General features: G+C 41.4%; 1 protein-coding gene across 1 annotated transcript in view; it reads right to left on the reverse strand.

Moving 5' to 3' along the window:
- plch2a (phospholipase C, eta 2a) overlaps window positions 1-14,820 on the reverse strand; it is a 64,456-nt gene that overhangs the window by 11,846 nt on the left and 37,790 nt on the right. Inside the window, exons 3-14 of the mRNA XM_079467972.1 lie at window positions 11,344-11,490; window positions 9,121-9,364; window positions 8,316-8,445; window positions 6,744-6,914; window positions 5,459-5,552; window positions 3,719-3,922; window positions 3,511-3,631; window positions 2,703-2,874; window positions 1,966-2,073; window positions 682-837; window positions 249-347; window positions 33-133 (exon numbers count right to left, since the gene is read on the reverse strand). Of these exons, the coding sequence (XP_079324098.1) occupies window positions 33-133; window positions 249-347; window positions 682-837; window positions 1,966-2,073; window positions 2,703-2,874; window positions 3,511-3,631; window positions 3,719-3,922; window positions 5,459-5,552; window positions 6,744-6,914; window positions 8,316-8,445; window positions 9,121-9,364; window positions 11,344-11,490 (1,747 nt within the window). The remainder of the gene's footprint in view (window positions 1-32; window positions 134-248; window positions 348-681; window positions 838-1,965; window positions 2,074-2,702; window positions 2,875-3,510; window positions 3,632-3,718; window positions 3,923-5,458; window positions 5,553-6,743; window positions 6,915-8,315; window positions 8,446-9,120; window positions 9,365-11,343; window positions 11,491-14,820) is intronic.

Below are 14,820 nucleotides of genomic sequence, written 5' to 3' on the forward strand. Positions count from 1 at the left end.
GTTTGACACGATGAATGAGTCGAGCTGTGTACCTGCTGTGATGTACGGCCGCTTTAGACGCTCCACTCGAGCTCTCCTGATCTGTGTCTGTGTCCTCACAACTGGATGATTTCCTCACTTTACGTGTCTTTTTCTGCAGATGAAAAGACGAACGAATAATGGACCTGTGTAAAACTGCAGTGATAACACAAACATCGCAGAGGGATTATGATGAGAATAAGAAACAGGTGAAATCCTTCAGGAATAACCTTGCGTTTGGAGAAACTGCCCATGAATGATCTGGCCAGACGCTTATTGCTGCCAGCGTTTGCTTCGTCTCCAGTGTCAGTGCCCTCGTCTCCTTTACCCTGAACACACGAACACACCGTCACTAGGTGGCAGCAAAAACCAACATGTACAGAAAATGAAAGAGACACACACTCACAACATCATTTACATACAGACACACGTTTTCACACTGAGCAACGACAAAAAGCTCAGAGAAAAGCTCAAGAAAAGCGATTTCAAAGAACTGAACTGCATTATACACGAAGGACAATCTCTCTGTCTCTCTGTAACATAAACCAGTCTGCTTCACCAGTTTACCCTAAAACCAGCTTAAACCAGCCAATGAGTTTTTTTCAGTAGCGATCATAAATGAATGTAAACAAATGATGAGAAGCAGAAGAGAGTGATTTGTACCTTCACAGCAGATTTCTCATGAGGTTTGGCCGAGGGCGGCAGGGTTGTGATGGTGAAGCTGTCTGGGTCCTCTCGGTCTCGGATCTTCGACTCCTTCATTAGGTTATCTAATTTCTTCTTGGCAACGTTCTCAGCCTGCTTCCGGTTCATAGACGTCTGGACATAGAGAGAGAGAGAGAGAGAGAGAGAGAGAGAGAGAGAGAGAAAACTCAAGACTTCTTGAAATGAGTTTTCTACAGAGGACGTGAAGGTCCAAACCATTCATCAAAATATCTGGGTCACTTCAGGTTTGAAGCCCTTGACCTGATTTCACACACAGAAAAATCCAGGACAAATGTCAACATCTTTTATTTTTACTTTGAGCACTTAGGAGAGAAGAGCCTTCATTTAAAATATATGAGTCTCTTTCAGTGCATAGAGAGACTATAGAGAATATATCATCAGCAGAGGGAAATCAAAAACACGTTTGTGTCAAATTTCACCATAAAAAATGATATTTAGAGTTATTATGGTTGTATTTGACCTACAGTATATCTAGTGTTGAGTCCAAGTTCAAGTCCAAAGGGGGCCGAGATGGCCTTAAGTTCAAGTCTGAGTCGAACCCGGAAGTTTATATGTTTTGAAATTGCATTATTGCTACTGACTTTTTTTTACAGTGAAAAGGATCCTAACAATGTGCTGAAGATCTTTTGATGGTCAATACATTCTCAGCTTTTAAACTCCAACAATAAATCAGGACTCTGATCTAAGTAGCAGAAAAAGACTCAAGTTGTCAGTAGGCTAGCGCTCCCTTTAAAGCCGTCACATCCGCGTTCTGTGCTCTTACTTTTGCAAGCTGTCTCCACGACGCAGTGAATCTCTTATTTCACCCCGTCTTGACTTTGATGGTTATGAGGGGAAATAAATCTGTGCATGCCGACCTGATGCCACACACCTCTGATTGAAACGCACATGCATTTAACATAAATGTCAGCGATTACCTATGCTCAATACTGCGTCAATACAAGGTAAATAACTGAAGTCATTTAGTTTTTACTCATTCGCTGTCTGGACTCGACTGTCTTCTGAAAAGTTCAGAGTCAAAAAGGTCAGAGTACAAATTCATCAAAGTCCGAGTTCATTAAAAATCCAGACCGGACTCGAGTCCAAGTTCAAGGACCCCAACCACTGAGTCAAATAAGAATGGTATTAATGTAATGTTGTGACTGTCACAATGAGATGTTTGCAGTGAATAGTGTCCAGTTTGATCTCACGAAGTTGAACGTTATCACTCTCATGACTTACATCTCCATTCATGAGTTTACAGTCGTCCTCCATCTCATCAGCACTGTCCTCATCAGACACGTCCCCCTCTTCTGCATTCTCATCTATATTCGGAGGCAGTTTCTTACCCTATGACAGGCAGATGAATGGAATATATGATAATTCATACAGCGCTGACCCTGATGCTTTGACAGAGCAGACTGTAAAAGATGATATTAAACACCATTTATCTTCCATTAAAGTGACATATTTAATGTGTCAATATTTCATTATAAAGATCCATGATGTGTGTTTTATGGCGTGCTGAGCTGTCTGTAAGTATCTCTGTCCCAGATTCACTGGTAGTTGCTGTCTGTGATGTGTGGCCAGTAATTTGTCAATATGATGGACTGGCCCACATTTCAGTTCAGGATTCACTCTTCCAGTTATAGCAACAACTGGCCTGTGGCCCATTCACAGCACGATTTCTGACACTAACACATTGAAAAACACATTCAAACACTGCTTTCAGACCATCTGGAATGGGAAAATACACGCTTGAAATCCTCTAACACTTATTATTAAATGAATGCAAATATATGCATTTCTGTTCTTTACTTGACCTGTTTTCAACTTGACAACTTGAAAGTGTATTTCTTCCTTTTCGTTTGTTATTCTTTGCATTTATGTGTAAATGAATGCTTTACTCAAACACAAGCTGAACCACACCATGACATGTGGGAGAGATCCAGTGGTGTTGATGTGAATATGACGGTCACCTTGATGAGTATTTTTCCCTTCAGCTCTTCAGGTGACGGCAGGAGTCTGGACGGGTCCGTAGAGATGGACGAGACGTCCAGTTTATCTCCTAACACTTCAGTCAGATACTGAGCCATCTTCTTCTGCTGAGGAACACTGCAGTGATTCTCGATGGACACGATCACTGGATACCTGCACAAGCACATGATGGACATCTTCATTACTGAAGCAGACCGAGATCGAGAATGATCAACTGAAGTGAACCTACAGCTGATCTGAGGTGTACAACACATCATCAGGCAAATGATGACAAATATCCCTGCATCTGTACTGCCGTACATGTCTGTTTACTATCAGAGCGAATCCTGAACTTACACTTAAGCTAAACAACAAGCTGAATAACCTCACATCACATCTGACACTCCAGCCATGTTGAGAGGCTGCGGCTAAAAAGAGATACACCGAGATCTCCAGGAGCCACGACACCGTGAACACCTTTAGCAACATCAACACTTCTCCTGTTTCATACAGAAGAGATGTTCAGTGCCAGACTCTATAAACCCTCTCAACAAATACACAATAACCCACACTAACACATGATAACCTCAAAATCAACAAGAAAAGAAGACTAGACCGACTGTCCCATTAGAAAGACAAATCACACATGATGACTCACACCGTCTCTCTCACACATCAGTGAGATTCATTTACTAGGAGAACATCACTTACATCACCTTCTTTTTGTGAACTCTAACTTCATATATGGGACATCTATATCTATATCTATATATATATACATCTTCTAACATATATGGAAAAGTCTCTTACTGGCTTTTGATGAAGGCATATTTGTTGATGGTCTCGATGACGTCTTTAAAGAGGATTTTGGAGGTCAGGGTGTAGCCATGGTGCACGATGGGTTCTCCATCCGGTCCGTCCCAGCAGTCCACTACAGGAGAATTCAAAGCAATGGTGTGACTAACACGTATGTTGAGCTCATGATGAAGATGTGAAGACAGACGAGTGTGAGTCTCACCCTCCACACATCTGCAGCCGGCCTGCAGAACCCACGAGTACATGTCCACCCGAGACTGAGACATCAGCTGATCTCCGGTCAGGTATGTATTATGAGACGAGGCTATGAAGTAATTATTCAGAGGTTGTGTCATGTCCTGATTCACCTCGTAGTGTTCAGGGTTGAAGATGTCTCCGGCGGGACTCCGCATGTAACTCGTAAAACCTGCGCGGTTACAAACCTGCTTATATTTCACATCATCATCTCATGTACATGACACCACAGTCAGAATAAAACTATTACAACTCTCAAAGAGGGGGTATCATGCTATTTCATGCATTATGACTTCTGTACACTGTTCAGCGTGTTGTCTTCTCATGCTTTACATGGTCAACTTAATAAAAAAACCAGTTGGATGTATGACGTAGTATTTCTGTGCTTGATACACTCCATCAGCACTCACACTTGTTTCAGAAAGTTTTTATAATTCTGGATCCCTATTACCATCACTCACCATTACCATTACTCGTACAGCTGTATCTCTCCTTTATAAATGTGATCAATCTAAAGACTCGTGGAAGATATGACAATGTAGTGAGGTAGGCGGGACGAGAGCCGGTGCGTGAGTGATAACAAGCGTCAGCTGTACCTGCACCAGTCTCGTATCACGGAGGAGCCGACCGGACCGTCAGTGAGAGAGGACCTGGCCTGGACTTTATGTTGTGTTTTATTGTTTGTTTATTTAATTTAAAGTATTTTACGTTCGCCGGTTCCCGCCTCCTTCCTTCCTTTTATTGAACCTTGTTACAGACGTATGTAATACTACTGATTACATCAGTGCTGCATTTTACACGGTCGATCACAACATACTTATAGACAGGCTGGAAAACTGGGTTCACTCTAAAGGTCAAACAACAAAAAATCAAGTCAGGAATCTCGGTGTGTCTCTAGAGTCAGACCTTAGCTTCAGTAGTCATGTCAAAGCAATAACTAAATCAGCATATTATCATCTGAATAATATTGCAAGAATTAGATGCTTTGTTTCTAGTCAAGACTTAGAGAAACTAGTGCATGCTTTCATCACCAGCAGGGTGGATTATTGTAATGGACTCCTAACTGGCCTCCCCAAAAAGACCATAAGACAGATGCAGCTCATACAGAACGCTGCGGCAGAACCAGAAAATATGATCATATCACACCAGTCCTCAGGTCTTTACACTGGCTACCAGTTACATATAGGATAGATTTTAAAGTTTTATTACTGGTATATAAATCGTTCAATGGCCTAGGACCTCAATACATTGCAGATATGCTCATTGAATACAGACCCAAAAGAACACTAGGGTCATTAGGATCGCATCAGCTAAAAATACCAAGGGTTCTCTCCAAGCAAGGAGAGTCTGCATTTAGCTATAATGCGAGCCGCAGCTGGAACCAGCTTCCAGAAGAGATCAGATGTGCTCACACAGTAGTCACATTCAAATCCAGACTCAAAACACATCTGTTTAACTTTGCATTTAATGAATGTGCCACTGTGCCTCTGACCGTCCCACTGTTTGTACTGTACTTTATTTGATTTATTTTCAATTCTAAACTTTATTTTATTTTTATTCTTAACTGGTTACTTTTCTTTTTCTTTTTTCTTAACTGTTTTATCAAATGGATATTTGTAATTTCTTCTATGTAAAGCACTTTGTTTTGACATAAGCCCCTGTAAAGTGCTCTGATGTAGCATATGATGAGCGATGAAAAGACCCGTACCGTCTATTCCCAGGACGCCCAGGGTCTGGTTCTCTGGACATGGCTCAAACTTGGACACGATCTCAAGGCAGTGTTCTTTTGTGACGACTGTCATCTGAAACACAAACATCCACAGCGTTATTGTGACTGTTAAAGACCACAGCTGCCGGCTGAATGAACGGACGAGTTGATGAGATTCTCATCCGTGTCAATCATTCACATGTTTCCTCCAGTGAATGCAGCAGGGGACGCTGGGATACCACGGTCAACCGAACGCTACATGAACACATTTGTCAGTGGTTATTAGCTGACAGCGCAGTCTGCTCTGCTGTATTCTCTCCACAGTTTTCTTCATCATATTAAAAAATGATTGAATGGTGTGTGCGCTGGTGAGTACTCAAGTGAGTGTGGTGAAAAGGTCATCGTGAGACGCTGGTTTTCTGGGTTATGATGTGAGATGTCATGGTGAGCTTTTCTTGCCTTTAATCTCGGTGTAACTGCGTCTCAGCCGGCTGTACAGCAACTTTTTAATGGGATTTTAATGACCGCCTGAAACATTCTTTCTGACAGATACCACTTGAATGTGGAATTTAGATTTGCCATTTACAGTCACAAGAACATTTAGCACTGGAGGTGATTTTATAAATGAGGTTACAGTACTTGGGTTAATGAACATCGCCCCAACAGAATAAAAGAGAAAAAACTGATTAATTTGAAACGTTGAATCTTAGTGATGTATAAACTCACTTGACCACACTGAAGTTTTATTAAAGAAATAAGAAAGCCACCCGTGGTTGTAAATGTTATCTGTGCAGTCACAAGATATTATTAAATCCACAAAATTGGTGGGATCTGTAAAATCATCTACAGTCCAAAATCTCGCACTTGTTCTGTATATGCAGTGCATTCAAATATAAAGAGAAACATAAAGCTACATGAAATCCTTCCAACACTTCTTTGAGTGGTGATGATGTCAGCGTGATGTAAAGCAGCAGATGTCCATGAGAGGAAGATGATGTTTTAGTGATTGGGTTATAACTGGACCAGTACAGGGTTTGGCCGATCTTATTTCTGTGCTGCAGACAGACACCCGCCAAAGTGAATCAAACACATTTACCTGTAATCACATTGTGTGGTTAAGTCTGTTAATAAAGTTTATTATTAGGTTAGGTGATCTTACCGATGTAGTCTTAGTGTTTCGGCGCACTGAAACAGTTCTTAGTATCTCATTGAATGGTGTGAAAGTGCAGACGTGGTGAAGATGTCAGATACCTCACAGTGAACCCTGAAGCCGGTTGTGCCTCACCTTTTGTTCAGTCTCCAGGAAGCGGATGATGTCATCAGTGTCCAGGTGATCCTTGTGATTACTGTAGGTGAGCATCAGCAGGTACAGGTCTCGTCGTGTTGATATCATCTTATAGAAGGAGCAGAACTCCTCGAATCCCAGCGTACCCTGATTATCATCCGTATCTGCCTCCTGAACATCACACACACGGGTGGATTTAAACAATACGCTTCAAAAAACAATGTTAGTACTGTGTTACTGCAATGTTATTACAATGTTATAAAGTTGTTATTGCAATCTTTCTGCTAGAAATCATTATCGATTTACTCTCGAAACTGTGTGACGTATATTCTGAAATGAAGATATTATAAACAGCTGATCTTCTACATACAACACAAACCTTTCTGTGTGATATATGTCACCCTTTACGTGTAAGTAACAGCTGTGAGTATTGAAGAAGGGTTGGTAAATGTGCTTGTGGATATGATCTGACTGTGTCTATTAGTCACGGACCATTGGTGACTGTATGTATGACGGACAGCTTCTCAATCTCCTGCCAGGCCATGTGTGTCACATCCCTTCATCTTATCCCTAACACTAAATAAACCCTGTCCTGGGCTGAAGGCCTGAGGATCCCAGCTTTACTGAGAGAAGCGGAAAAACACCTCACAGACACTGAAGACACTTATTCACTTCACTCAAACCTCCCTCGTAGAATAACAGCACATTTACATAACATGGATGTGTTTTCATACACAATGAGCCAGACCGGCGGGAGAGCGGATGAGCAGTCCATAACACCATTCCAGAACAAACAACACATTCACAGTGAACTCCTCAGAAACAACACACAGCAGAGAATCACACAGGTTGTTATTCGGACTAAGAGCCAAAGAGTTCAGGTGAGAAATCCGTCCCGTCCCGTCACACCGAGCAGACTGTGTCTTACACCAAAGGCCATCTGTGTCCATTTACAACAGATGGGACTTGTGAAGCTTACGGACCTACACTAATCCAGACCCCCGGAAACACACACACACACACATACACACACATCAAGAATTGACCCTAAAACTGTACACACACACACACACACACACACACATCAAGGATTGACCCTAAAACTCTACACACACACACACAAACACTTTTCACAGGACAAACACGACTGACAGCTCAAGTGTGGGTATGTGACAGGAATGTGGCTCATAAATAATGAGCCAGACCGGCGGAATGTTCAAGTTTTACATCATTAATATTGCATATAGGAATTTACAGTCCCATCTATTTGACTCGTGTTTCTCTCTACTTTATCTTAAATGTGTGATTCACTGTGATAACCACTGTGTGTGTGTGCGTGTGTGTTAGTACGTGTGTATTGTGTGTGTGTCTGAATCTGTGTGTCTGTGTTTTCACCTTATATGTTTTGCTTATAGTCAATATGTCTCTTGTACAGCTGCTTTGTAACAATGAAAATTGTAAAAAGCACTTTATAAATAAAGTTGACTACTTGACTACATTATTGACTCTGAGACAGGACTATCTGATATGATGTGTACGCATGTGAACGCGAGGATGTTCTGTATGGTGTACCTTAAACATCTGCTTGACCTTCTGTCTGGGCAGGTTGACATTGAGCTTGTGCAGGAGCTGAAGGACTTCACTGATGCTGAGACATCCGTCTCCATTCTTATCCGCCTCAGCGTACGTCTGCTTCAACCACATGATGGGCCGAGTTAAGACTTCAAACCATCACAGATGTACACTACATAAGCCACTGTAATGAGACACTTACACTTTACTGCAATAATAATACCATGCTTAATAAAGTCATCGCTTGGAGTTTATATAGACCCCTTAGAAGTTAGACGTAAACACTTCTGGTCTGAATAAATCCTAAGATTTGATATCAATGTTCTGTTGGTTGTATTTTGTTCAAATGTTTATGTAGTGTAAAGAACTGAAACAGGACCAGCACTGAAGGGGTCTATAATGAGAGTTTGTTTCCAAAATGAGATAACTCAACAGTTTAAATTATTATAAACATGATTTCTGAAAAGGATCTCATCTTGGAAATAAACTCTTCTTACTCAGTTAATAGTTATAAATTCTTCAAGAATATTAAGAGAAATAAAGAGATATGAGAGTGTAGGGACACATCGGCAGTGTTTCATGGGCGTGGTCTTTCAGGCATTTCATGTTTCCATGGTAACAGAGGGTAGTTATGGATTTTCACTGCATGCACAGAAGCACATTTATCAGGATGGTTTTATTTCTGATGAAAGAGTGAGTTAGTTGAAGGTGAGGCCACGTTAGAATGTTACACGTTAAACTTGTGATTTCACCATTCATTCATTCCTCAATCATCAGTGTTATATTCACGAGACTGGAAGGATATTGATCTCGAGTGCGTTGACGTTTAGCCAGACTGTCTTCATCGCTGATGCCGGCCATCAGATACTTCAGACCAGTGATCCAGGTGCGAGCCTCCTCTCCCGTCCCGCACACCAGGTCCAGAGACTCCATGTGCTCACCGTAATAGATGCTGAAGCAGCAGTTGGGATCAAAGCTGCCGTCGGCATATCTCTGGAAGATGTCTGACTGCTTTCCCTCGCACACTTCACGAACAGAGTCGATCAAGACTGAGAGATGAGAAGAAAGAACACTGAAGTCCACATACAAACATCATCTCATTCCTACTGATGCTATGACGTCTCTGAAGAGAAGCACCTTCTGAAACATTTCATCATCTGAAGCAGATGCACACATACACAGAGCTTGTACATATAGGCCAACTAGGCAGCCGCATGGGGCCGCAGTACAGTCAGAGATCGCGCCGGTGGAGGGGGGATAGAGAGAGAGAGCAAAGCGAGAGAGGGAAGGACTTTTAAAACACTTCTGTTCTACATCTCATCACGAGAGAGCTTTTTGTAAATTGGAATTATAATAATATCAACAAGATGTTTCCACGCCATTACTTTTCATTTTCAATGAAATTTCTATCATTCTTGTGTCTACGGTAGTGACGCCCCGTCCCCACCCCACTTAATGTGCCATCCATTAGACTACGTGCAAATATGAATATATAAAAAAAATGTCAAAATGAATAAAACTATCAGGCTATGAATACAAAAGACGATGACTTTTAAAAGAGCAAGCGCTAGAGAAACAAAGAGGCTCATCTGCTTTGGAAGTCAAGACCACAGCACAGATGCTAATGACAGCGAGGATGTGGACGTTAGAAAAACACTGGAAGCGGACACTAGCTCTTCTGATGAGGTACAGACAGATCACCAGGGAGAAATACTACTGTCAGGCGAAGAAATATGTAATGATCCCAGCAACTGGCCAGCAGTAATAAAGCCTGGACTTAAAGACACTTTGGTACAGGAAGGGCCACATCAGACCAAAGGCATCATTTACCCAAGAGACTCTCGGAAGAGGAGATTTACAGAGGATCATTACAGTCGCACATTAGCGAACAGTGAGAAACTAGACAATCATGGCTCGTTTATTCGATTGGCAAGGATGCTACGTGGTGCTTTTGTTGTACATTTTTTGTGGAAGCGAGAGAAAATCTGCTCTGGCTAAAGACCGTGTCAGAGACTGGACGAACCTGTGGAGAACATTGAAATCGAGGACACAATCAAAACGTGTGCTGCTATGAAAGCCTAACGCGCAGGCTTTTGAAAGGTATGCTTGTGTAGCTACTTAACATGTGTCACTCAAGGAACGTTAAATCTCCACTATACTTTGACTTTTGTGTGCAGAAATGTTATTTTATATTCTGAACATTTACTACAATACAAAATTAACATTTCCATTTTGTGCGATGTAACGGATTAGTTCATTACTTCATTATTATTATTTGTACACAGGACTAAAAATTCAAATAACATGCTTGCATGCTTGTACATGTCTTTTTAAGTGCAGCGTTAATTGATGTCACGGCGCGTTGCATACTGGGGAGGGGCCGCCATCTTGAGAGGTTGTTTACAAGCGATTGTTTTGTTTTACTACAGCTCTCACCTTGCTTTTGTGGACAGTGTTGTGAAGAGAATTAGAGCGGTGGAAAATATGAATAAATCAAGTCAAACAGAACAACATTGAACTGAACTCACTTGTAGAAAAGAACCGCTACTACCTACAAATATGGCAGCGACACCCAGTGTTTACTTTTTTATCCAGCGCCACGTTCGCTATAAACATTTTCGTTCACATACATCTTCAAAATTTGACCGAACTGTGAGTGCGAGGTGGGGGAGATGATTGTGTTTTGCCTAAAGCGCCAGCTGAGCTTCTGCCGGCCCCGCACACACATGGACTAAGAGATACTCCATCACATCATTCATTCACGTGTCTGTGTGTGTGTGTGAGGAGAATCGTCTCTTTAACTTCTTGCCTGGTTTTTTCAAATGAGCAGTGAGATTAAATGGAGAGAAACCTGAATTGTGTGACATAATCCAATCTCTGATCTCACTGCGGTCTCCTCAGAAGAGATCTCATGAATGATGAGAACACTGAATTCAAATGAAACTTTCTTCTACATCAGAAGTAAATTCAGGTAAGTGGTTAATACTGAAAATAACAGAGAAAAGTAGGCGGAGGACGAGACACATACTTTTGGCTTTCTCGTTCTTTCTGGAGGGCCGCCAACGGATGCAGGACTTGTGCTCGTCCAGGTAAAAGAAGCGCAGCAGGCCTTTAGATCCACCTCGCAGTTTCAGCATCTGAGTCCCGGTCTGCATGAAGCTCATGCATTTCTCCACTGCCACAGAGAGAGAGAGAGAGAAACATGATTCATAACATGAACACATTCAATCCATATTTAAAGAAGTGATTATACACTGAAAATGTTTGAGATTCCAGTCAGAATCAGATCCACATCTCACACTCGGAGCAGAACAGGCGGGCGACACTGATATTTTGATCGTTTCATTTCAGCAGAGAAACACAGATCCATCAAAACATCTGACACACATTACTGTGACCTTTCTGAACCTCACTGGATTTATTTAGTCAAAGTCAAGTCAGCTTTATGTATAAAGCGCTTTTACAATTTTCATTTTTACAGAGCAGCTGCTCATGAAACATATTGACTAGAAGCAAAACATCTAAGATTATACAAGTCAAAACAAACAAGGTGAAAACACAGAAGACAAACACAAACGCACAGATTCAAACACACACACACACACACACACACAATATACATGTGTACAAACACACCCACACACGCAGATTCAGACACACACACACACATTATACACATTACAAATTCACGCAGATTCAGACACACACACACACACACACACAATAAACATTTGTACACACACGCACACACACAATATACACGTGTACAAACACACACACACAATATACACGTGTACAAACACACGTACTAACACACACACGCAGATTCACACACACACAATATACACATGTACAAACACACACATGTACTAACACACACACGCAGATTCAGACACACACACACACACATACACACAAACACACATGTACAAACACACACACTCACACACACACGCAGATTCAAACACACACACAATATACACATGTACAAACACACACACACACGCAGATTCAGACACTCACACACAATATACACACGTACTAATACACACACGCAGATTCAGACACACACACATACACACACACACACACACAGATTCAAACACACACACAATATACACATGTACAAACACACACACGTACTAACACACACACGCAGATTCAGACACACACACATACACACACACACACACACACAGATTCAAACACACACACACGTACTAATACACACACGCAGATTCAGACACACACACATTCAAACACACACACACACACACAATATACACATGTACTAACACACACGCACGCACACACACACACACACACACACACACAGTGGTTAACACAGAGACTGACACATTTAAGATAAAGGAGAGAGAAACAGACTGTAAATTCCTATATGCAATATCAATGAAGTAAAACTTAAACATTCTAATTGTACAGATCCGTGCGCTGTGTTTCTCAGGATTTCACACAAGACATTTCTTCAGACCACAGACTGCTCTTACATAAACAGCAGATGCACAGAGAGAGAGAGACGCACACAGATTATATAATAATCACAATACATCATTACAGACCAGACGCACAATCACAACATCGCCGTGATCATAGCTTCATCCGCTGATTGAATATGAGCAGGAGTAAAGGACGGACCGATAAGAGTTCAGCCACTGAAAATGAAAAATTCACCCCAAAGAAGATATTCTGAAGAATCACACAACACTGACCTGAAACCCATAGACTTCCAACACATTAATCAAAATATACAATGAAAACCAAATCTACAAAGCCAAACACTGATGGTGTGATCTTCTTCTCTACGACAAACAGCATTTAAAGATTCTTTTATTTCTCCACAACAGCAGCAGCACAAAACAACAACCGCTGTTTAACATCACTTCATTCAACCAATTCAATCATTTGAGGGAAATGATTCAGGTCTATGTATCATCACTTGAGCCAATGTTAAATAAAAAGACAGATTTCTTTTCCATTGGCTCAAGTGATCAAATATAGACGTGGATCGTTACCCTCAAATTATTGAATTGGTTGAATGTAAACCTCTTTTCAGTGTTACAACAGACACTGGCGGTGGACAAAGATGCACAATTTGCACAGTTACATTTTTTGGACTTTTGTCTGGATTGGATGGATGAATGTATGATTTTGCTTGTGGAGGTTGTGGTGTGTTCTGCTCATGATGTCATGTGACATTATTTCTGAATAAACAGCGGGATGTTGTTGAATCAATTGGGCTTTGTGAATATATCCCGTGCTGAGCAAAGCGGTTCCCGTTTGCCACCTGATCACAAACTCTCCTTTAGTTAATCAGAAACAGTTGCCATGGAAACCAGGTTCACAGTTGGAGTGGTTTCGAGTTTGAAACACTACCTTCAGGACGGTGGCGCTCTGGAGCTGACTCAGGAAAACTGAAGAGGTTCAGGATGTGAGCCGGTGATGACAGAAGCGTGTGTGCAGGACGCTCCATCATTAAGTCAAGTCAATTAGATTTATTTATATAGCGCTTTTTACAATTTTCATTGTTACAAAGCAGCGGTACAAGAAAACATTGACTATAAGTAAAACATAAAAGGTTATGGAAGTCAAAACACAGGTCAAATATCAGACACACAATAAATTCCTATATGCAGTGTTAATGAAATAAGACTATCAAATTCAAATTAGGGAATTAAAGCTTACAGGGATTGTCCATATGTCACCTCTCCATCGTGATGACGTCCAAACGCCTCTATGAAGCCAAATGTGTGACGTTCAACTGCTTCTCTCATTTCTTCTGCTCCAGCCTGTAGTTTACATGAACTGTACTGCATCCTCCTTTCACACTGTTACGAGTCCTTCTCTTATTGGATCAATCACAAACCCGTCCATACAAAACCTTCCTTTCAGGACTCCTTCTCACTGAGTTTCATCAGCTTATCATGGAAGCAAAAGCAGTTTTTTCAACCATGCACAATTCAAAAATAAAAACAAGGCTTTAGGTAGTTTCTGATCTGATAATAAGACACGAGAGTCTCTCTGTCCATCACAAGTTTGACAGTACGGGCCGTAAGTGTTTTTTGGACAAACCAGTAAAATGAATCACAGAATTTCTTTTAGCTACAGTAAAAGTCATCTGGAATCTTCTGCAGTGAAAGTTCATTATCAATCAAGCTTGACCCAAAACAGAAATTCATTTCTGGATATGCACATGCTTACTGTATATAGGGATAGCCAGCCCTGACCTGGATCTGTAGTAAACCTGACCTGTGATTGACATGTTTTTGGCTTGATCTTAAATCAGATAATAAAGAGCGATAAAGAGTGTCCATGTTCTTACCAAACAATCCAAGCTTCCATCTGGATCCATTCACAGAAGTGTCTGCAGTGCAGAAGAAACCCGCCATTAACCGTGACAGAGTCAGTTTGTGTAGAGGCTGTCGGGTGAGAGGGGTCAGCGGTCGGTCCCCTCGGTTGGGCTTCACTTCAGCCACTAATGTGAGAG

The sequence above is a fragment of the Barbatula barbatula genome, assembly GCF_947034865.1.
Source record: "Barbatula barbatula genome assembly, chromosome: 11".
NCBI lineage: Eukaryota > Metazoa > Chordata > Actinopteri > Cypriniformes > Nemacheilidae > Barbatula > Barbatula barbatula.